The following is a 25,288-nucleotide window of genomic DNA, read 5'->3' as shown; positions in this document are numbered from 1 at the left end:
TCCATGGTTAATGGAAGAGCCTACACGGTTTTCCAATGCATATGATCGCCACTTCCTAACTTACTTCCCCTCACCTTTTACCAACTCTTCCACTTGGCATTCAGTTCTCATCAGACATTGTTCACTCAGGTTTTCTTGGCTTAAACAGAGCTACTTTTCTCAGCACACAGTTTAAATCTTTCCATCTGTTGCTCAGTTTCTGTCATATGGCCTTTATGCTAAAACAACAATTCATGTTTAACTACCAGACGATAACGTGAGGAATAACATCAGTTAATATGTAATCTCAATTAAAGTTGCCTGAGGACACACATCTACTGTCAAAAAATAATTTGATTCATGTGCAAAAACAAGGCAGAATGGCTTCCCTTGGCCAGTGTCAGCCACGGCACTCTGCTATCAGGATGCTTTGGTCAAAGTCCTTTCACTGAAGCATCTCACCGTTCCAAGAAGATCGTTAAAGGATGGTGGCTATCCTCACTGGAAAGCAAATTTGGCCTTCTGTGTGTGAAGTAGCTCTACAAAAGTACCTTAGAGACTGTAGGGGAAACATGGGACATACACTGAAATATTTCTGCCTGGAAAGAATCACTGTTTGTACTTTCAGTGAGAAAAATTAACATATCCATGTGCATGAATTTGACAAGAGAATAATAAGCTTATATTAATAGCCTGGGGAAACAACCAGTTAAACATAATGCCACATATGTTGGTTCTCCTTTGGCCATGAACATTTTATTTACTTCATTTTTCTTCTCTGTTTCCACCTGACCTTGTTACCTCCAGTAATTTGCTCTGATCTCTGTAGGCTTATGGGTTTTTTTCCTTTCAAATCAGTGCATCTCAAAACTCTTCTGTTCATTGTTTCCTTCTTAAAAATTAAGGATATATTAAACAAAATAGATTGACCATTCTTACTGCATTACTTTTATTCACAAAGCACACATCATCCATTTTTCATTTTTTTCTGCTCTTTTACACTGCTTAGGGAAGGCTAAACCTGACATTTAGATCCTGGCACAGCTCAGATCCCTTTCATATAGCTCTCTTGTGACTCAACAACTCTATCATTCAAGAAGGAAAGATTTGGCTACAATTTTGATTTATGGGCAGAGATCTCAAAACATCAGTGGGTTGCTCCCATTTCCAATTCTTAACAAAGGCTGCTTCTCAAAAAGCCTCATGTCACGTCTTCTCAGCCAGCCTGAGGGCTGAGCAATGACAGCTGTCTCACTGAAAGCCATGTCTACACCTACAGTGATACTCATGTGCTCCCTAAGGATTGCCCTCAGGTCTTTCACTTCTGAAACCTGAAGCGGCCTTGGCTGCTTTATGATGGGAAAAATTAGATACGAAGCCATTTGGAAACAAGAATGCATTTAAGCTTTAAAGTATTTTATACCAAACAGTTGGGTCCATCAAATTTCAGACTGTTTTACTTTAGAGTTTGCTATGTTAAAATTCTCCCAATAGATACTCAGCCTTATTACAATGGATCATTAGAATGTAAATTAATCTTGAAGTAAAGCTGCCTTAATTAGCTCAGGGACAGATTAGAGAGGAAATCCAAAAGCAATAACCTATCATAAAATGATTTTTCAGTTTTCAGCAGTGAATGCTACATGATAGATTCACCTGTCCTGAAAATTCAGAGCTAATATCTCAACATCAAGTAGGGAAATTAAGAGCAGCACTTAACTCTAGGAAACTTGTCCTCTTTCGTTTGTTTGGGAGACAGTGTTTTTTAAGATCACTGACATCTAGATACTGAATCAAGGAGGTGCCATAAGAGGTGCTAATCAAGAAACAGTCGATAAGTGGTGCTTTTTGTGGTTGGACTTGATGTTCTTAAAGGTCTTTTCCAACCTAAATGATTCTATGATTTGGCCTTTCTAAGGAAACACGATTATTAATAACACTAGTCAGTTGTTTAATGTTACATGCTAAAAACATACATTTGCAAACTAGGCTGAGATTTTGGTATATCTTGCGAAAAGCCAGGACAACCCCTTGAGACAATTTAAGCACTCACAGTCACAACTTTCTTATATATAACTGTATCTTAAGTATACCATCTGTCCAGAACTTTAGTAGTGATACATACACTAGGAAGCTCATTTATCCTCTATTTTGGGAAGATCCTTTCCTGCCTCTTTTTTTCTCTGAAACTGCAAACAGAGGGAGGAAGGGTTAGACATGTTCCTTGTAGTAAAATTAAATTTTATTCCAAATTTCTTGCATCACAAATTATATAAAAGCAGTACTGTCAAAAGCACGTACCTGCATTTTCCTTTTAATTTCACTTCAGACTGACAGCGGGAAACTTAGGCCTGAGTAAACACCAATAAAAACCACAGTAATTGACTTCAATAGGGGAAGGCATAGAGGACATTAAGGTGAGGAAAAAAAATTCACAAAGGCAACACAGGATCACAACGTGTCCTCAAAACTCGCGGGCTTGTAGGTAACTGTCCTCACCTCTGCAAGGTAGGCAAACGCCTTTCTTCAGAGGAAACGCCACTGCTGAAAGACACAGTTTTAACTTGTGAAGTTCTTAAAACTCCTTTCCTGTCCTTTGCCAGGTTCCTCCTCAAGAGTATGATCAGCAGGACCCCTACACAGCCCTGGCAGCTCCAAGGGAAAGTCATGCTTATGCTTTAAAGCAGCTGATCTACAGAAAAGGACACAGCAGGAACCACCAATAAGTAGCAACATAGATTTTAAGACATATTTTATTTAATGTGCAAAATTGCCAAGGAAAAACATGTACAACTTCAACTAAGCTATAGCCACTAACAGAAAGAAACTATTCTATGTACTCGTAAGCTTCATTCTAGAATCACCCTATGGTTCAGAGTAAAAACACAGCCATTTGTAATGACCCAGAACATTTTAAATGCCTTCTTTTCAGTGATATGTAAAATTCCACCATTGGTATGGTTTCATGTTTGTAATTGCAAAAGGAACCAGTTCTTGGAGATTTCCCTTCTGATTGCATAGTATAAAATTTTGATTATTTTCTTCCTCTTTCAGTTTAATCCCTAAACTTGGCTTTACAAATCACTCTCAATTTTGCAGCTCTTACTGGCTTCAGAAAACTAATTTTCCCATTTACAGCTGAAACACTTACAAATTTTGAGCAATTTTCAGAGACACGGCCATTACAGTTTAGTTGAGTCAAGCTGTGAACAGCAAAGATACATGGATATTTGTAATCATGCAGAGCTAGTCCTTTCCATAATTCAAAGACGTTAGAAAAGTTAATTTCATCAGAAAGTGAGATCTGTTGCATGGGAAGTGAGACAATTTATTGATATAACAACTCTGTAAAAAAGTGTAGAAGCTGTTATTGGAAAGGCTTCCTAGAACATACTGAAATAGCATCAAGAGGTTTGGTTTTGGGGTTTTTTTCTTGTAAATTTATGTATATTTAAATGCTACCAGAGGAACAGGCAATTTACCGTCTTGAACAATTACAAAGCTCCATGAAATAATAAATAGTGCTTTGTACTAAAGTATCCACTTCCACTCCAGGGTTTCAGTTTTTCTAACATTCTCAATTAGTTCAACTTCTCACCAGGGGTGTGAGGAGAGGCGGACCCTTAATCCTGCTTTACGGACACAGGCACTGAGGCATAGTCAGAATAAGCGCCTTGCTCAGGACCAATCCGAAATTATGAAAAAGGGACAACCAACCTCTTATCTAATTTCCAGCTACCTGTAAGTAGACAGCATCCTTCCAATCTTTGCACAATTTAAAGATACTTGTGATAGTTAATTCACTGAGAGAATTCTGGATCAGTCCTGCTCTCCTTGAAGTGAGCAGACGTTTTTCCAATAACTTCAATGGAAGACGTTATCTATATTCACGTCACCTTAATACTAATGTGACATCTGAAAGTATCACAAAGCAGAACACAGGCCAAAGCCACGCAGTGCCATAGCTAAATAAAAATTATATCACATATGTTGGTTACCGAGCTAAAAGAGCGCACCTCTTTCTGTACACCAATGTAAAAGTCAAATTCAAAATGCACAGCTATGGCAAGACAGATATTAAATGAAAATAAAAAGTCAAAAAACATAGGAATAACTGCACTGTACACATGTCCTTTCTAATGAAACCCAAGGAACTGCCCAGAACAGACCCTTTGTTGGGTCTGAGCTGTTTCTGCTGAGTTGCTAAATCCTAAACCAAAGCTCCAGCCTCAGTAAGATGGGTTCTATCTTATTTTCCAAAATTTTTGGCTTCACTGTCATTTTTTCTATCAAATATGACCTTGAATACAGTTTGAAGAACCCAACACCAACATGAAATGAAAAAAGCTTTCCCATAGAAAGAAATATTAAAATTAATTTGTTGGAGAGTAAAGTGGGTTTTTTTCCTATCTGCAGTGTTGAAAGTACTAGATAAAGGCAAGGGCAAAGAATAAACCTCAAGTTTACTTACATTCAAATCTCCCATGTTTATAACTCTGAAATAGAATACACTGTTAATGTTGCTATTTTCACACACTTTTAACACGTGAAGAAATCAAAAGCTAACCAAATACATGAAATTGATTCCAAGCAGTAAGCTTCAAGACTCTTTGACCTGCCAGAGTAATGAATTAATAATTACTTAGTGTCCATCTACTGCTGAAATAAAAGGTTTACCACCTATTCTTCTATTACAGTCCCTCGTTTTTTAGGTCCTGGTGAATCCCTGGCACAGGCTGCTGTGTTCTGCTGCATCACGTCTCAAAGTATCTATTGGTTAAGTTTGCTGGTGATGCAGGACGTAAAAGCCACCGATTACTTGCAAAAAGCCAGACTTAAGGACCCAGAAATTTCTGGTTTAATAGTTTAAAAAGTTAATCCTATACACAGGCACTCTTTACAAGGTCCCACTGGAAGCTGCAAAAGCCAGTGCTCTTCGCCAGATATTTTACACAAGAGTTTAACTGATGCCAGTGTCTGTTATGGTGTTCAGACACTGGATTACAAAGCATAAAAATGCACTGAGCTGCAGGGAAGAGGGACATACTTTGGAAGAAAAATTGCCTCCTCTCTAAATGTTGTACTCAGTGGAATCAACTTCCTGTGTAAGTTACAATCCTTTGGACCATTATTGCCTAGTATGTAAATATGTATTTATAAAGTTACAAAATTATTTACAGAACATAATATAGTTTCAAGCTGCTCCTTGGGAGTGAATTGAGCGTGGACATTTCATGAAAAGTCAGGCACTTCTTAAAATAAGAATTATTTTTAACAAATGCAAAAAAATCAGATTCCTGAAACATCTCTTCAGGGTATTTGTAATTATTTTCCAGACATCTGCTATACATTAGACCACCTAACTATTTAAAACCCATTTCTCATCTTTCACAGAATCACCGAATGATCAGGGTTGGAAAAACCCTAGGAACCGACTCCTCATTACTGCTTCTGTGCACCTTGAGGAACCTGACATGGATGGGGACAAATGGGTGCATCAAAGAACTAGTTTTCAAAAAATATCTTTTACGTACATATATAGGAGTATGATACCAGCCTCCTATTAAAAATGCCTAAGGATTTTCAATGGTATCAAGGTGATTTTAGAAATATGAAATATTATATGATTTTGGGTCATCTCAATAGTTTTAAAAATCAGGACCTAAAACCACCTTCCTGTCATGCCACTTTGGTGGCTGTAGTTGTTACGTCTGTTGGTATCAAGGGCAACCCAAAGGGCAAACATGTTACATAGGATAGCCTACCTACCCCGGAGCCCCACTGAAATCCCTGTCCCATCTCCCGTGTCTTGTATACAGCCCGTTCCTGGATAACAGGAATCCCCCAGTGCAGTTTTCTGATTGCTTTTCACTCATTGGGCACGCCAAAACATTTTTGATGAAGGATGTGTGATGCAGTTATTCTCAGTAGAGATTCTGCAGTATTAACCAGTCTGCCTTTCTGACATGGCTATCTTGAAACTTTCTTTTAAAGAGCAAATCAGTACCCAATTCATTTACTGACCTATGTAAATCTCATTTCCCCAAGTCGAGTTTTACATTATTTATTTACAAGAGAAAGGCAAGAGTTCAAAAAAAGCATTCTAAATGAGTACTCTTATCCTCATTTTGCATGCCTACACTTTAAAATGGAAAAATAGAACTTTGAAATATTTTGATAAGCAAAAACCGTAAATAATCTTATTCAGTCCTAGAGTCATGGCCAAAAAATTAACCCATGAAAAGAAAGTCCAGCAGAGAAAGTGTAATTTACCACTTGGCATTCTGACTCCATATAGCACTGTTACAAAGTCTACAGTGCTATGTCTAAATAACATTATAGTAAACAAGCTTGAGCGGATTCTTTTCTCTTTGAACACACGCTGCTTTGAAAAAATCGCTTAGCAGACCAGTAATGCATCTGGAATGGTCACAGAGAACTATGTAGATGTTATTGCCCCATATACATATTACCCCATATAATTTATTATTAATTAATGTCTGTCTTACTGAAAAAAGCTGTGTGCTTGTACCCTTACATGTAGGGGCAGTAGGTGGCGAGAGGAGAGATCTGCTCCATCAGCCACACCATACTGAGCAGTTGCCCTGCACACTTTGACTAGTAAGCAGTCTTGATCTTAGCAGACCACACTTTCCCTTTTTCAAAAAGCCTTTATTAAAAAAAAAAAAAAAAAAAGGCTAATGGTATTAATACACTAACATACTGTATGATCACGTCTATTTTTTCCCCCCCAATGATGTAGTAAAATATATATAAGGTGCCCTACAACTTGGTGTTTTATGACAAGAGATTACTCTGAGTAAATGGAAACGACTCACGTTAATTATGCCACTGTCATGTGGAGCTATGCAGAGAATGCGTGTGGCTTACAGAAAGGAGTGGAAGTATGAACTGATACACTCTCCTGTGACAGGACCAGGTCTTGATTCATACATTTTGGTCATTGACAATGAAAGGAACGCACCTTGCTGAGGAAGCTGCCAAACACAACCATTTTCTAATAGGTATGAGTTAACCTGCAGCTCGAGATCCACGGCTTCCAGACAGTTAAGGCGGTCCTGACCTGTTAATATCCTTCATATTCTCTCACACTTGTTCTCTCCCTATCCCATTTCATGTCAACGAGGCAAGGGAAGCCACTGAGATTGGTTTATGTGCAAGAGATGCAAGTTCAGGACCGTAACTGATTTACAGCGTCCTTGGACACAGTTCTCGGAGCTGCTCAGATGTATACAGGATGAACAAGGTCAGCAAAACAAAGTGACTTCTCCTGCTAGCTCAGAAAGACTTGCTGCTTTCAAGCTCCCTAGACTTTTACATGGGCTACCGGCGATTCACAATGCAGGACTAAAAATGTGCATTAAAATGTTATTCATTCTTTACAGTCAAACATCTTGAAATACAATAAAACCAGTAGTTAGCTTTGTATGTGTCATCCCTTAAACAAGACAGAGACCTCACGTCAGTTCTGCCACTCAATTCTATGCTGCGTTTTCTACCTGCTTTGCATTTTTATCTTACATTTTCTTTCCTCCATGTCTCACCTTTTCGAAGTTAGTCTGAAAAAGAAATGATCATTACTAATGATAATTTTCACCATTTCTATATAGAGGATTTACGTGCACTTCTATCAAGTTCTATCCATTATATTATTAGATACAAATATTATGTATATTTCTACACTGAGCGATAAAGCTTCTATCAAATCCAGATAATGTGTTTTTCTCAAAAAATGACTGTCCGAGTACCCTCTTGTCCTCTTAAAGCTACCGTTCTACTCATGTTAATAAATGTCACACATACTGTTCCTACTGAAACTGGTCATTACACACAGACCAAGTAATAATTTTATGTGCATTTCATTAGTAGATGTTTCTACTGATGATTTACAAATCTGAAGACAATATTGGTCAGAACATCAACACTTTTGTACACAGAAAACAATATTTTCACCTAAACATTTAACATCATTTTAAAGAAAATTGGGGCACTTAGTAGAAAAACCTTAATGACTAACTTTTTATCAGTAAAAATGGCATAAATATATTTTGATGAAGTTATAACTTTAAACAGGTATACTTTCTTCTTTCAAATCAATATTGAAAAACTATATTGTAATTGTAGCCATACAAAATGTTTATTATATTACAAATTCTTTGTACACTATATTTTCACTTTATCATTACTTTGTGCTCAGACAGTATAAATATTACAGCATGATTTTTCTTTCCCAGGAATGTCCTTACCATCTTGATATAATCTTACTTTGTACTTAAAAAAAAAAACCAAACCACCAACAACAAAAAAAATGAAAGACATATTACAAACAAGATAGAAAGCCATTATGAATGAAGAATGTAAAATGTCTTTGTGAATAAAGTGCACCGCAATGGTTTCAGAGTGACGGTTAAGGGAATATTCAGTAGGCTGCACATCATCGATACAATACCAAACAAAATTAATTTTGAAAGTCTAACAGGTCTTCCTCGGTAGTATGAAGAGTACTTTGTTTAACTTTACTGAAATGGGTTTTCTTTCTAGAAGCCTATTTATATGTTCTTATTTGGTTTTTTTCTATTTGTTCATTTTGTTTTGCACGTAGGCATTCAAACCCTGTACATCTACACAACTCCCAAACTTTTTAATTGGCAAGATATATGCTTCATCATATACAAAGGCTTTACCCTCACACATTTTTCAATAGAACTACTGAATTGCTTACATTTAAGAATGGGTACAGATTTACAAACAGAGCTAAGTGTCCCAAAGATGCTGTTTAAATCTGGTACATCCTACCAGCTCTGACTCTTTCAGGAGTATATTGTAACATTACCCTTCCCAGCTGTTTGGCTTCAGCAATCCCATCCACACCATTGCCGCTGCTTCCATACTGGCAGCTTTAGGATAACTCTGCAAAACTGGAATCTAAGATACAGAAATTTATTTCACAGCACATTTCACTCCCGTTGCATAGAAGGGCCTATCTATTTGCAAAATTTTACTGGGCTTAAATAGAAGAATCATTTAAAGACTGAGGTAATAAAGCTGATGCAAAACGTGTCTGACATAATTTAGTGTAGATTTCACTTACCAAGTTAGCTTAAGCCAGTTACGAACCAGCTTGGTCTGAATAAAAATAATCCACTCTTAAATTGTGTCTGCATTTATGTTAGAGGGATTTAAATGGCTGAAGAATAAGTAGAATATTGTTCTAGTGACTCTAGTGAAACTTGCAGGTATAGACGAAACCTACTACATAAGAAACTTATCCTTGCTGTCAGCAAGTAAAGCTCACACTGAAGCCAACCAGAACTAGTCTTTTTATAGCACGTTGAGTTTGGCCCAGTATTTTTAAGTTGTTATTTTTAAGTGTGATATTCTTAGACAGCTATTAATTCAACACAAAAAGACATTTGGATGTATTGTATTACACTGATAAGATCAGTATTATGAGACAGCAGTCTGTTTTTACTAGATTTATATTTATATGAAAGACTGAGTTTCTTTGGTTGTTTAGTATCCAAGTCACCCAAATGTATATTTGTGTACTCCAGACATAGCATGTTTATATTGATTATTAAAATTACTAGGTTGTGGGGTTTTTTCGGGGTTTTTTTTTTGCACTTGGTTTATGGAAATCTTCTGACTGTAGCAGACTAGTCACATATAAATATACAGCACATATATACATAGAAATTACAAAAATACATTTTATTTATATTTTATTTTTAAATAATAAAAATGAAATTTCATATTTGTTTAAAGATTAGCATTCCAAAAGCTTCTGCAATACTTACAGTATTGGAGCAGAAGGTATCTGTATATTCTAGGATAACTATGTATCACAATCTCAGTCAGGGTTTATAATATAATTATTTTGGGGAAAAAATAGCTCTGCTTTAAAATTTTGTGCTTCCTCAATTTCTTCTTCTATCCCCTATTCTAGTCTCCTCTCTCCTTCTCCTCTCATTTTACTGATGGCCAAAAAGCTAAACCAAGTTCCCTTTCTCACCTCAGTAAAGACCAAAGAAACTCAGGGAAATGAAATGATCAGACAAAATAGCACAAGCAATTGAGGAAAACTAAATAACTTACTGAAATGAAGGACATCATTACCTTTAATTCCAGTCGACATCAAACATGCCCCACACAACAAATTTTGCAACAACTTCGGTTCCCAAAGCTAATTGCCAAAGGAACTGAAAACAATTTTTCATGATCTCCAACTGTTTTGTACCACTGCAAAAGATGAACTACTGTCCCATTCAACTGGTTTGATTTTCTTTTGGGATTGGAATCATACGACAATGCAGTTTAACAATTAGTCACCTTTATCTTGCACAATATAAAGTCAGCATAATTTCTGGAAACGTTCTCTTTTTCACAAAACATTAGTATTTTTGTTAATTCATCTAACAGTTTACTTATTTACAGGTTAATATAATAATCAGGTCCTCTACATTCAGAACTTCCTGGGTGTGCATTCACTGTTCCAGTGTAATCAAAATCAACTGCAGCTTCAAGTAGCACTTTCTGGCATCACTTTCGTAGATATCATTGTTTAAGAAAGAGAAAAAAGCACTGTGTTAAACAGAGGTTTTCTTGTCCAAGCAGGTATATTCATTATTCCAGGCTGGAAAGACTTGCTGAAAGGTCTCAAGTTTACCAGCTTCACATGCATTCAGAGTGAAAAGCCTGAACATAGAGCAAATGCGAATAACCTTTTTTCATTTCTCCTGGAAGCTTCTAGCACCAATATCCTCTGTTGGCTCTTCGTGCATTATATTCTCTCATGCTGAAAAAAAACCTCCTCCATAACTCATCAGTGGCATTCAGGGACAAGGTAGCCACCGATTATCAAAATATCATTAACCTTCTTCACAGTCTTCTCTTCTTTCACTTCTTTGTACTGTTAATAGGATGAGGAGAATCAGGGCTATTTACAGGACATTTATTTGTATTACTTACTCATCTTGAATTCTTTTGGTTTGAATACGGTCTCTAGAATGAAAAGGCTGAATGACTCTGCATTGCTGAAATCAACATCCCTTATACAATGCCCTGCAGCAAACAATTAACATGGCCACCGCCACACCTCCCGTGGCCTTTAGCTAACCGTATTCTACTGTATTTTCTTCTTTAATCAAAGTTTTGACATGCAGAAGTTATTTTCAGCAGCTCTACCTTTGGGCCTGCAAATGAAACATCGTGTGGCGCAGACACGTCCAGCAGCATCTCTAGTGATGATGGGTCATAGCACGAGAGCTAAGTGACAAACAGTTGCGTATGATCAACCTTATCCATATTAAACAGTTACCCGGCAGCATTTCCTTAGCTGGCAAGCAGAATTATGTATCTTCAGAGTCCTGTGGCTCTACTTTAAGTCATTTCATAACGTTGACTTTTCAGACAGAGAAAAATGCCATCACTGTGGCACGATTCACAGCAAGTTTGTAACTGAAAATTAAAGGAGTCGCTTCCTTTGCTACCCCAGGTTGCACGATACAAGTACTGTGCACAAAAGATATTAGACCTGGAACTCAAACATATCTGTTTGCTTCTTGGCCAGTTTAGCAACTTCTTCTCTTATTGCCTTTACGAGGGCAGCTGTAGAAATGTTGGTGAGAGGAGCGTCAGATGGGTCGTTTTCTGTCAGGCTCTGCTGAGAAGCTGCGGTGGACGGCAGAGGAGCTTGTTCCAGGCTGGGATGCATGCTCGCCTGCTGGCTGTATTGGCGAGGAAGTCGCGAAGGAGAATTATGCTGGTAGCGCGGCCTCGGATATGCCTCGATGTATCCAGGTAGTGGTACCTGTAGAGCATTGTAATTATAGAAAATTATGCAGAACAATTGATCCGTAGTGCCACCTGCCAGGAAACACAAACCTCCCTGGGGCAGAATAAGAAGTAACAGATAGGACCACATGAAGAGAACATAAACCTTATACTCCCAAGCATCCATATACAAATGTCTGTCTTGGCACGTGTCATTTATGCACACATGTCAATGTACCAATTCTCAACTCCTCAGACTGTGGCAGCAAAAACACCTTGCAGGGGAAACATTGCATGTCCTAATTTATCATCACTGCAAAAAGTCAAGGGAGAAGGCTTTTCTGGAAGTGTGTCCTCTGCTTACCAGCCCTAAACATTTCGGTTTTAACCAGACAGCACCACCACGTTTCAGGACACTGAAAAGCCTAGAATGGAAAAGTGGATTTTGCTGATTTGCAGCCACTGTCTAATCCAAGTCATCCAAGTCTCTGGACTTACTGTTCCTAACAAAAACTCACCAGATCCAGACAACAGGCATAAGCTCAGGTATGCCAATCTGGAAACTCAGCACTGATTTCTCAAAAGTATCAGGATTTCTGGCTACATTTAACAGAATTACATGGTGCATTCACAATTTTACTCTGTTATTGTAACTTCACTGATTTCAGCCTCATGTTACACTGGCTAAAACTAAAATAATAACATAGGCCCTTTAGTCACTGTGAGATATTAAATTTCCTTCACAAATCCATGAAACACGATACCGGTCTTTATAGTCCTCAGAAGTTTTTTAATGCATCAAATAAAAATAGTATTAAATAATGTTTTGCAAAAGCCTATAAAACAGGAATCTATAGACCTTCATTTTGCAGAAGGCTTTATGTTGTTACAGAAGGCAACCCACAACATACTACTAGGACAAGATAATTTCTCCTTTAGAAAAAGCTTACCGGCTGATCGTTCTCGTCCACGCCAATGACAAGTGAAATTCAGTGATACTTCTTTATGAACTGAGTAACTCAGAAAACTACATTTATCTACACTATACTCAGACTACTACACTTAGAAGTTAACCAATAAGTTTCCAAACTCCAAAAAGTTAACTTTGTAATTCTTTTTGCTTTAAATGGGAAAACCACTTTTTTTTACTTTACAAATACATTGTTGCTATATATATGCATATAATACCGGCGGCCAGGCAGATCTCTCAGCTAATTTTTTGGATTTGTCAGGCTGAGGTGTAAGGTGCATCACCCACCAGGGCTAAGGCTTTGGTGGGTATGCCAGAAGCAAAATTTCAGAATTATAGGTGTCTGCAAGCAGGCTGAAATGTCAAGCTGTGAAACGTCTGCCAATTTATATACCTTCTGGTAAACATGGGGCCTCAGCATGGACTTCAGAATGATAGTTTTGGAATTTCACTTAGATCCTATTTTGGCTTTGGCCCTGTGAGAGTTTAACAACCCCTTGGGTGCTTTTGAAAAACTTACCACCTCAGGCACCTAAGAACCTATGAAAATCCAACCCCTAGGATATCTTGGATATCCGACAAGCGATCAAGAGAATGTCAAACACATTCAGTATGGTGTGATGAGACAAACATAGGAAGCAGGGGTGACATGAAAGTGATCATTAAATGCAGTTGCCTCTGTTTAGTTTACAATAGATTATTCAAAAGACAAACATTACAGTAGTACAAGATGTGAACACACCACTAGGGGCCACCAGGTTCCTACTTTCACTAATCAGCATCTAGCGATTTGGAAAATAAATGCTTTGTCGGACACGATTCCCTTCTGCCACAAAACTTAATGCTTCAATACTTACCATTTAACTGAGAAAAGCATACTTTACAGTAAATTAAGCTTATAAAATAACTCTTTGTTGTCAAATCTCCTGTTTTCTCTGTTCCCTCCTTTACAGTCCAGCCAGTGGAAATGCATGAATAATACAGAATTTCAATTTTCACCTTATAAATAGTAAGCCTCTGCTCTCACTAATTTTCAATAAAATCCTGGAAGCATGACTGAGCTATGATCCTGAGGCTCAGAAACCAGAAAGCATCCAAAAAACTCAAACCCTGAGTATTTAGATCTTTTTTTTTTTTGCAGTTCCATTCAGGCTTTCTGATCGTATTATGTTGTTAACACTATTACTAGTTTGTCTAGTAATAGTTTTCAAATAAAAACAATTTCTTGAAAGATTTGTAGTCATTGGGAGATAAAAATTCTTTGTAGAAACTGCAGTGGTTTGGGTTTACATTTTTTCATCTTCACCTGCAAGGTCAAAGGAGGGCTGAAAGTCTGAGTAACAAGAAGTTGTTACGGCTCTGTAGTGGGTAAGTCAAGTCAAAAGGAATATTTTTTTCCGTTGAATTCCTTATTGTCACGTTTATTTTTCAGACAGCTTCTTGCGTCCCTCTCCATACCTGTGTACATTCCACTGGCACTAACTGCTCTTCCCACCTCTTTCCCTGCAGACAGGGAAACCCACAGCAGGGTTTACAAACTTCCAGAGGAAGGAACTGGTGGCTGGAGACTTGTGTTCCAGTTTTGTCCGGTTTGTTTTCAGTCTCCCCTTTTGACAAGTGATACCTGACTTTTTTTTTTTTTTTCATGGCACTGCAGCCAAGGAGTAGGGATACAAAAGGAAAAAAGAATGGAAGACAAGTAAAATACTTTTCCTGGTTTGTTTTGGGGTTTTTTTCCTCCTTTTTCTTAAAGAAGACATTTTAAGTGATTGCTTCAGACACAACAGGCCTCCTGGATTTAAAATGTCAGCAGGATTAAAAACAACCAACAAAAAACAAAAAAACCCAACCACCCAACAAATAAATAAAACAAGGAAAAGAAAAAGGGTTTCCATGCTTTAAAGGGAAACTCTGGGAAGGAATATGTGCAATGGCATCAAAACATCCAGGTGTCAGGTGCACATCAGCAGATGCGCTCAGCTTACAGCTGAACATACTTCTTTTTTCTTGACAGTTCAGCCTACAAATTCAGACTTGCATCTGACAGTCAAACTGAATTCTTTCCCTCGCAGGCATCAGGAGCAGTAATAAAGATTTGGCAACACATAGCTGCCCCCAGGAACATTTATATGACCGTGTTGTCTCTTACTTAGCTGCTCAAAGCCAACTATTAGACTCCAACTGCAATTCACTAAAATATTCTGTTGATGATATGCGCATGGAAATAGAATCCATCTCCCAGTTTGTTTAGCTGAATTGGTTCTGCATAAATACCAGATGTGAGCTCAAGCAGCAGAATTGATCTTTTTTTTTCCTAGTGGAAAAAAAGCCCTACATTTTAGAAATTGTTTCAAACATGATGAACTACTGCAATTCATTGTAGGATGTCTCAACTTTATTTCTTTGAAATATAGGTATACTTTGGGCTAAAAATTACATCTGTCCCAGACTAGGATTGTGCAATTAATTATTTAATTTATGATCTGTCAGCGCAGCCTGCAGGAAGACGAAACACTGCGTAGCGGGGCTGCGGCAGGGCCAGGAGCTAGGATTTGGGAGCCAGGCTGCCTTGAGAGAAGCCTCCAGGAGGGAAAGATGCTCCCCAGCTTCCAAACAGCACAAGGCCATCTTGAGAGGCAGCATCACCTACTCCTCCCCACAGGCCTATCCAAATATTTAACCTCTGTCTTGGGAGAGAAAAATGGTACCTAACCCACTGACTTTAAATAGGTGCCAGCCCCTAATCTGGTGAATGATTTAACTCTCTAGAAGACCTTACTTACAGTTTGTGGGATGGACAGCTAAAGTATCTATGCCCCCTCTCATAACTTTTCACTGCTAGAGATTATTTCCATACAAGGAAGAATTATCTTGCTCAGATTCTTTGCTGGTTTCCAAGCATTGCTTAAAAGCCCTCCTGTGCAAATCACAGAAAATGTATGTAGTGAGAAAAGCAAGGAAGCTTACTGAGTCTGCCCACTGCCCTGGTAATTCATTCTCTCCAGCATAGGGCATCCAGGCTTGGTTCCTGTATGCGGTGGGTGGTGTTGGGATAAAATAGCCTGTGAAGCCAGGTCTGTTTGCTGCTGGTATGGCAAACACTGCTGGTACGGTATTTCCTATTAAGAAAGAGAGTAGATATAATTAATAGCTGACATTTTCAGTTATAAATTAGAAGGTAATGCTTATGAAGTAACTGGCCTCAGTCATTTTTTTAATCTTTTTCTTTTTGGTGCGAATGTGATCACCATTGGTTAGATGTAAGGCTCCCACCATCTGAGTAGAACATCTCTATAATGCTGGGAAATACTGGAGAAGACAATTTTGCAGTTGTCTGTAATCATGCACAGCCTGCAGATAAAGATATAAGGCTGTAGTCCTTAGGACTTGGTCCTTGTAACAACTGATCTTCATCAAAACTTGGAATCATTAGGAAAAAGGCTTTTTTTCCTCTTACATTTGCTTCCTTGTATTCAATTTTTAGCTGTTGTTACCATGGGTTTCAGAGTAGTGCACCTTTCTTTTCAACAGCAGGTTATAGAGCATTCAGTTTACACAGTAAAACTGTCTTAATATCTCTAGGCAGAAAACCTACAAAAATGAGTGAGTGATACATTTAAAAGGCTGTAATCTCAACAACCCCATCATAAAACTTCAGTGCTTCTAATAAAAAATACCAAGGCACTACCTGCTCAATTCCTTTCCCAGGAAGAGTCTATGACTGCAATAAATTATGCAGCTATGACTTAAATAAACATCTCCAAGGAAACTTATTGACACCAAATCTGTTTTATCACATCTTGATCAAGTTGTATGCATAGGGATGTCCAGGAAGCCTTCTACTAAAATTCCACTATCATATTCCAAGTTGGGTGGGAGAAACCAGCCTTCCTAGTATGAGGTTCAGCCAAATCTCTGGATATGGTTACATCTGCTCTTTCAGGTAGGGTTTATAACTGGGGCTCACAGAGATGCAGAGAACAACATTGTTCTTGCTGCAATTACTCAGATTATCCACAGGAAATAACTAGGCTGTCTAGAAGACCAGCATCTTCTCACACGCTCCCACTACTTCCCTTCAGAGAAGCCATCATGACTCCATGTATTCGCCAAGTTTAGAGTAAAATACAAATAACTTTCTTGTCCGGTAAGACTTCCTTCCTCTAGTGTCTATTTACATGCAAAGACAGACACCAGCAGCGTACCACTGATACACTAATGCCCCCAAAACCTCATTCCTAAATCCTGGGTAGGAAAGCTCTGTATTGTATTTATCGGGTAGTAAACAAAGCATGTGGACGGTGTGCTTTGAGTATTCAGTTATAATATATGGATATGTATTTTACTTTTCAGATTCACTGAATATAGCAAAAATAACATCACTTATCTGAAAGCAGAAGAGCAAGTAAGCCCATAAGACAACAACAAAGACAACTCAAGCATTTTCACTGAGGAATGGACACACCGTAATGTTGCGTAGATGGGCACCGGCTCTATACTATAGTCAATGCAGAGAACACAGAATTCCTCCCCCTTCTACTTGCACATCATTTGAATATTGCCACTAATTGTAGATAGTCGATATGATACCACTGCATAAGAGGTGCTGACAAAGTGACAAGACACGGGCATTCCTCTGAAATTCATACAAAGAATAATTGATAGAAATTAGCATCACTTACTGGCTGCTTCAAATAGCTGCCCCCCCAGGACGTCACTTACAGCCCTGACAAATCCTTGCCCCTGGACACCCTGCAAGAGGGTTATGCTGCCTACTCTGATAGATGCTGGGAATACTGCATGGGCACGTGCACAGAAGTAGAAAGACTCGAACAGTGACACCCATCCCCAAAGCAGTTTCCACAAAAACAGTGATTTATAGGTTGTCAGTGACCTTCCATGCAGACCTAGGCCAGAAGGGCTATGGATGTAATCAGGGCATGCAAAGAGGATAAAAATATATTTTGTAGTATAATTCTCTCCAGAGCAGAAACATATCATCTGTTTCAACACGGTCCCAAAAGAAAAAAAAAAATCGGAAAAAAAAAGGAAGAAAACTAAGGGATATGTCATCCAAAATACGGACTAAAAACTTTTATGTTATGCTTGACATTTACAGAATGTTTTCTACTGTTAGGGACTAAGTCCTAGCCTTCACTTTGCCATCAGGTTGTAGGTGAAAAGGCACTATGTCAGGGAGGATGCTGGAGTCACCCAGCCCTCAGAGAAGTAGTCTGTGTGGAATTGCTGTGGACCAGTGGGATCTAACGATGTACACCTGCATGGTAGGTAGCCACAGGATATATCTCACAGGATCCCTACTCCCAGTTGCTTTGGCCCCTTGGTTTGGAAGGAAGTGGGAGAAGAGAAGAGGTGTGGGCAATCCTTGTTCTTCCCAGGTCACAGACAGCACAAGATTTGCTATTTTAAATGAGTCAGCAAGACACGTACAGAGAAGAAAGGACTGCTCCTGTAGACGACATATGGCTTCTACACCAAAACACTCTTAATTTAACCAGAGCAAAATAAGCTACTATTCAAAATGAGCACTCAATTAGCCGATGTAGTACCTTATCCCAAATTCTTACTGCAACATCGTTATTTTCGAGCTGATGTTGATGGGCTGCATGAGAGCGACATTAGGCCATTTCATGCCAAATCAGCACCTGCAGCAATGTTTCTTCATGTATTGAGGCAATAAAAATTATTTTCATATCAGAACATTGTGTTACGGTTGCAGGTTTCTCACAACTCTCCTTGTCTTTCCCCGCATTACAGCCTTTTTTCGAATCTATCATATACGAAAGTTTCCTCCAGCTACCCCCAGAATTATTCTGGCAAACTCCACAATGTACACGAAAATCACTTCGTCTCTTCTGAAACGCAGCCACTCTTCAATGGTAACACAACATACCTGTTTTTAACAGACAGCAATAAAATCTCCACATCACTGGAAATGATAAAAAAAGTGTATCACAGAGAACACATTACTGTAGACACAAAGAAAGAACTCTTGGTATTGTGGCATATTTTACAGCTTGAAATGCTTTTAAATGAAAGGGTAAGCATCTGCTCTTTTCAGATTCACATGCACAATTTGCAGAAGGTATGACAAGAAGTGAGTGTAGAATGGGTCCTTTCAAACCTACTATATTTAATTAATTGACAACAGATTTGCATATCCACATTATTATTCTCAGTAGAAGATGTTGAATACAATGGAGATAACTCTCTAGTACTTCTGAGGAAGCTAAGAAAGAAATTTTTCTGTCAGATTCACAGAGAAACGTCTAATAAACCTACTTATTTCAAAACCTTGAACTGACAATGCAAAATTTTTTTAATCATGTAAGCTCTTTTCTATAGCTCTTCAAGAAAGCATTTTTTGCCAATGAGAAGCTATTTCAAATATTTTCCCAGATAAATGTTATCCAGATACCATCAAAACAATGTATCAGCTTGATCTCGTGATAAAATCAATTCATTCGTAAACAAAATTCATATCAAAAGGACCAGGAACTTACTAGGCCTTTAAAACTGGGACATTTAGACCCAAAACAAGTTCTGCGCTTGAGCAGGAACCACCTTCTCCAAAACAGGAGGGGAGATGAGCTAATGGATTACCTATGACTACGCCGAAAGCACCGCTGCCGAGTGTTTTGAAAGGAAAGGGACACGTGTCTTCAACTTACACCCCTCAGCAGACCACTCTTGTGACAAGACTAGGGCTTAAGTTTCTCAAGAGGAATTAGGGGAATCATAGAACAGTGAGGCTGGAGAACCCCAGTCTCGCACACGCTATTCTTCGTGTCCATTTGTTTTTCCTCCCTTTCCTTACAAACCAAGCAGAGCTGAATGCCATTAAGCTTCCTTCTGCAGTACTACTTATAGCCCCATTGTACATACTCTATTTCCAAGCGCTTGGCCTGATATTCTTGACTGATAAAACAATGGAAGGATCCGCCTCATTTCTCCGTGCCCCTCAGAACCCCGTTACCCATCTCTCCTGCTTTGGTTGTTTCTGTACATGGTGCAACACAACATGCGAGTAAGGCAGCAGTCCCAATACTACAACTTCTGCTTTTGCCAGCCAACACTCTCTGTACCAGCCCTAAAAATTCCACTGGATTTCATGGTACAAATGAACTGTTTTCCTGGGCTTTAATAATTCAGAGTCCTGATCAGTGAGCCAGCAGAATGCCATACTTGAACCATCTGGTACATTACTGCTGGATCTTACCTTCAGAAATTACCATTTCTTGGTGCTTCTGCAGGATAAGTGGTATTTTACAATGCAGCTGATGCTGCATTTACAAAGGAGCAATCCTTTGTAGATCTCCTTCAGTTGCACAGAAAAAAAAACACCTAATACAGTCTTTCTCCAAATAATCATCTGTATTTGCTATATCCCATACATTCATTTATACGCAAAATAAATTGTGAGGCTCTCAAAGCTGCAAGTTGGGTCTGCACTATTTTTTCACCTGAGTGAAAAGCTGATTGATCAAGTGGACCAACAGACATCGGAGCTCTTGAACCAGGTGCAAAAGCCGCCTGATCATGATGCTGGGCCTGATCTGCCCCACTGGACTCAGGTATTCTCACTTTGCTGCCAATATCTGATGTAGACCTGTGCATTAAGAAAGGAAAAAATAGAAACTTTTGTCATTCTGACTGACAGATGAGATTCATAGCCACATACACGCCTATCAGCTACAGTATGACAAGCCATCTGGGCACAAGCTATCTGATTTTGCTTTGGCATGACAGAATTTTGAACAGTACGTCTGGAGAAGTCTGAGAACAACTTCTTTAGCCTGGCCGCTACTTTGCCAAAGCAGGTTATTACCATTGCACAGAGCCTTTGCTTGCTGCTTCAAACAAATGCCTGTGACACGCAACACAAAACCCAGAGCTTTACCACAGCTCATCAACACAAGAGTGCAGACAATACCATATTACTGCAGTATATGTGACATGGTATCGTATAGTAGGAGACTACTATCATCAGTAATATTAACTGCACTTGGGAAGATGAACAAGAATAGGTCAACAGTGTCCGTATCCTGAATGTTTGGACACGGTTACGATATCATTAGCGGCCCCTCAGGAAAGTTTCATTTGGCCCGGGTGCTCCCCAGCAGCTCCCAGCAGGCCTGCAGTGCCCCCAATTGCAGTTTGCGCCTGGCAGTACCCAGCAGCACAGCACAGAAGGCTACATGAGTTCATCCACCACAGAAGTGTAAAAATTCCTTGAAATGCATTTTGTAGAGTCCCATACTGCGAGGAAGAGCCAAAATGTATGCGCTGGGCTAAGGCAGTCAGGCTTTTGCACGTGTTTGGCTCCAGAAACGCAGGTATGAGATATCCAAAAGCTAGGCAGAAATCCCCGGACCTGGGGTACTGAGAAACATCTTACAGTTCATCCATATCCTGTTGCAAGTCCTTACAATAGAGAAAAGCGGGGAAAATGACAGCGAATTACCTACCACCCATCTGCAATGCAATACGGCATTATGCGCGCTGAGGCAAAGCATGTTTTGAAAAAAATCGGAGCCTGGATTTCCTAATTTTATTGAAACTGATTAGCTAAAAGAAGAGAAAATTCATTGTTATTCCTTTCCTTTTCATGTTAAAATGAAATAAAAACAACACGTTTCTAACTTCATGTGTGTGTCTCTATAAGTGCCTCGTAAGTGGCTTGTAAGTGCCCCTTCAGGGTTTGCCCCAGTTCTTATTACAACAGTGGGTTTTAGAGGTGAAAATAAAATAAAATAACAGATAAATACCTCCTGAGAGAGGCAACAGCCACAGGACCTGTTCTGGGAGGGACTGGGGGAGGAGGAGAACCCATTACCATCTCAGGAAGCTGAGAAAATCTGTAAGCCTGTAAAGGAGAAAAACAAATATTTTCTGAAACACCAGTAGATCTCACTCAAATTAAAAACCAAAAGACCTCAGAAATTAAATACCTGCTTCACGTGCCTGCCAACAGGAAGTTAGCTTTTTGTGGCATCAATAGTAATTGCATTTTATTTGAGAATTTACAGTGCTAGGGTGATTTTAGGATGTGGAAGAAAACGTGAAGAAATTAGTTCAGAGCCAAGATGAAGTCTAATTAAAATAGAACACATTAAACACTATCTCTGAGACATTTGTAACCTTGCTGGCAAAGCAGATCTGTTGTGATTGCGTGAGACTCAACAGCTGCTTTGGACCCACAGGAAAAAGATCTCAGTATTTTCACTTCCACCAGAAAGAAAGTATTTTAAAGATTCAGAAAGCATCCTCAGAGCAGCATCTAGTGAAGTGAAGCTGCCTGTGAGCAATGCATATTTCAACCTCTTCCTTTCAGCCTCGAAGAGATGAAAAGAAAATTTTCACAAAAACCCCAAGCTCTGTAACTTTCTAAAGCAATAACGAAGGTCTCAAACAGTTCTGAAAAAGCAGAGTGATTTGGAACGCAGGACCAACCCACTAAGTCACAAAATCAAGCATCTTGCCCCCATAGCAATTCTGGATTTCATCACTAATATATGTGAAGGACGACTGAAGATGTGCTTGAAACCCATGGCACCCAAGAAAGGGGTAGGACAAGAAATGGGTAAGACAAAATTTCTCTTCTAAATTCTTTGTACTGCTATGGATTAGAGGTCATAATTTTGCTAAATATACTTCAAGGCAGAGGGATGATATCTCTCCAGCACTTCATTGACACTTTTCTTCAACACACTGTGGTTTGGGGTTTGTTTTTTTTAATTACACTTTTATTAACAATGCTTCAGAGCAATGCACAGAATTTAAGATAAGATCACAGCTATAGCAAATAACAAATTATGGGAAGGCTGCCCAGGATCAAGACATAGGCATTTTGACAAAAACTAGAGTCCAAATTCCAGTGGTGGGGCTTTGGCCCCTTAAAAGAGAGATAACCGGTTTAGCCAGAGAAGCTCCCTCCACAAACAGCAGAGAAAGCTAAAACCAGCTTCCGTGGGATGAGTCACTCTCTTATCTCCTGCCTGTAGAAAGAGCCTACAGGATTTACGTGATTAGCTCAGACTTAACACCTACATTTAGGTTTGAATTTGGCAATATAAATCCCACGCTAAATATCAAAAATCACTATCTTTCACTAACCTTCTTTAAAAATCAGACATTTAGACGGTGTTCCAATACCTTCTTTCTCAAATAGCTGTAAAACTGGGTTAACACAAAGGAAAGGTAACTTATCAAATACTGACTTTGATGTCAATGTCTCTAAGGGAAAAGCAATACAGACCAAGCATCTTCCTCCCGCCTCTCACTTCCACCCCTTTTAAAGCAGGGTAGAGTCCCTCAAAGGCATGTCTATGAAAATAATTTTTCCTTTCATGCCACCTACAAAGTCTCCTAATATTTACTTTCACCAGGCTACAATGGTATTTAAAGTATTTCTATATTTAGGTAGAAAAAATAATCTAAAAAGGCAATGGTACATTTCCTAGCCAGAGGTTGGAAATACTGATTTTTAATGAAAGAACTGTATAGAAAAAACAAATGCTATTCGCATCAAAGAAAACCTCAATTAGATTTCTCCTAATAGCGCTGAACTTGAAATGGTCTGCAATGCCTCTTCTGCATCTGAAAATCTGGCTGTGCTCTCACAGGCTGAACCGAACGCTTCCTTCTGGCTCCACAAGCCTTTCATCCCACATCTTCCTCTCAGCATGCATTTGTACCAAGTATGAAATTCTTTTTTTTCCCCATTTTAGAGGCACGGTACATGAGCTTACGTTTCAGAGTGGTCAGTGACTCCAGTCACTATTTGAGTATAACAGGGTAGACAGAGACACAGAGGTAAATTTGGGGTTTCTCCTGTGTGTTAATGGACGTGCTTTGGCATACAGACAGAAAAGAGGGATCACAAAAAACATTTCACAAATGTGCCGCAACTTGCACTGAAAATTTTTGGGGAAAAAAAGGCAAAATGGAAAATCAAAGCACGTATTTTGCTGCTTACATATGAGATAGATAAACAGTTTTGAGTGAGCGGCAATATTTTGCTAATGGCTGGGCAGAGGGAATCCCGTTAAAGTGAAAAATCCTGTTAGATCTGCTATGCCACACGGAGGACCAGTCCCTCCTGGGGTATGGCAGTCAGTCAGTCCTCTGCATGCTGAGCTTCCACAGACACCAAAACCACAATGAGAGGGAACCCCAATAAAATTTCTAGAATTTCTCCCATGGGTTGGGGCATTAGTGTTTTCCTACATGCAACATATAAATGGAAAAAAAACTGTTCAGAGGCTAAATTAAACCAAGGTTTCACTAGAGAGCCCTATCTGTTATAGACTTAGATGAGCCCTTAGCTTCTAGGCTAACTGGAATGATCGTAGAAATAAAGTCACTTCACTGAAATTTGTGCACTGCTGTAAATCCAATCAGAAAAAAAAAACAACCAACAGCTGATTTCACAGAAAATTTGCCTAGTTGTATTCTTCAAAATTAGCTTATCCTTTGAAAAAAAGTGTTGCATCACTTTTGTTGTTCACCAAAAAAAACCACCAAAACCAAAAACCACAACAACTTAAAAAGAGAAACATTCTGCACAGATTCCAATCTCTTATTTTGTTGAAAAACGAGGACTGTATAAAACAAAGGCTGTAACAATCACTGGCAGTAATCAAGTAATCAAATTTGAGGTTCAGGACAGATTGCACAGGTACCAGACCGCTGACCCCACATCACCCTTTCAGGAAGAAATGCCAATGAAGGAGTCTGTTGTGTCTAAAACAAACAATTTAAAAAGCAAACCAGTGAAGAATTTTAAAAAGTAATAAGTGCAGTTTAGCAGAGAAACTTCAGCCTCTGGGCCCAGGAGACATACAACACAACTCTCTGGAAGAAAATTCCAGCCACCAGCAGACACCGACACCAGCATCTTCTACAACCCACAAAAGTCTAAGGTACCACCTGTCCGGATGCAGGAAAGAAAAGTTAAATCGGCACACAATAACTAAAGTCTAAAGGAGAAACTGTGCAGTTAGCTTTAATCTACATTTCCCTCATTGCAGTATTCAAATATTTTTACCACCTTCAACTTAGAGATGTATTTGTCTTGGGTGAAATTATTCAATGTTGCCTTCTAATTACAGAAGTATCCTGTTTCCTTACATCTCACCATGGGAATTATAGGGGCAGCGTCTTTGTTTACTCGTTGAATGATTTAACTAATTTGATTATTACATTGCAATCCAGGAATAATGCAAACTAATTGATTTCAGCTGGGTTTGGTTTTGCTTTGCTAGCTGCCCTGTTTTATACTTAGTTCAGTAACTGTTATTGAAAGTGGCTGAGCTTTGGTAAAATACTCTCACTTTACCTCTGGTTAAATGAAGAGAAGCTCTGAGGACTTGGATACATTACCAGTCTCTCAGCCTGCAAGTCTGTCCATCAGTGCCTGTTGTACAGTGCTAGGTCTCACCTCGGGACCCAGAGCTCCGTTACTCTCACTCCTCTTTCCAGAGCACTGAAGAGGAGAGATGGGAACTGGCCCAGCCCTGTAAC

At 38.9% G+C, this 25,288-nt stretch overlaps 1 protein-coding gene across 6 annotated transcripts in view; it reads right to left on the bottom strand.

Annotated features, from left to right (window-relative positions):
• Nucleotides 1–2,714: 2,714 nt before the first annotated feature.
• Nucleotides 2,715–25,288, bottom strand: part of KIAA1549L (KIAA1549 like) — a 145,114-nt gene continuing 122,540 nt past the window's right edge. For 5 of the 6 annotated variants that reach the window (XM_063331592.1, XM_063331590.1, XM_063331591.1 and 2 more), the window contains 4 exons: nt 21,532–21,629; nt 20,227–20,372; nt 15,710–15,861; nt 7,566–11,809 (listed from right to left, as the gene is read on the bottom strand). In XM_063331592.1, the coding sequence (XP_063187662.1) occupies nt 11,528–11,809; nt 15,710–15,861; nt 20,227–20,372; nt 21,532–21,629 (678 nt within the window). In that variant the 3' untranslated portion in view covers nt 7,566–11,527. The other variant, XR_010070669.1, reaches the window with a different exon arrangement.

The sequence above is a fragment of the Chroicocephalus ridibundus genome, chromosome 4 (assembly GCF_963924245.1).
Source record: "Chroicocephalus ridibundus chromosome 4, bChrRid1.1, whole genome shotgun sequence".
Taxonomy (NCBI): domain Eukaryota; kingdom Metazoa; phylum Chordata; class Aves; order Charadriiformes; family Laridae; genus Chroicocephalus; species Chroicocephalus ridibundus.
This window is presented reverse-complemented; position numbering and strand designations above follow the sequence as displayed.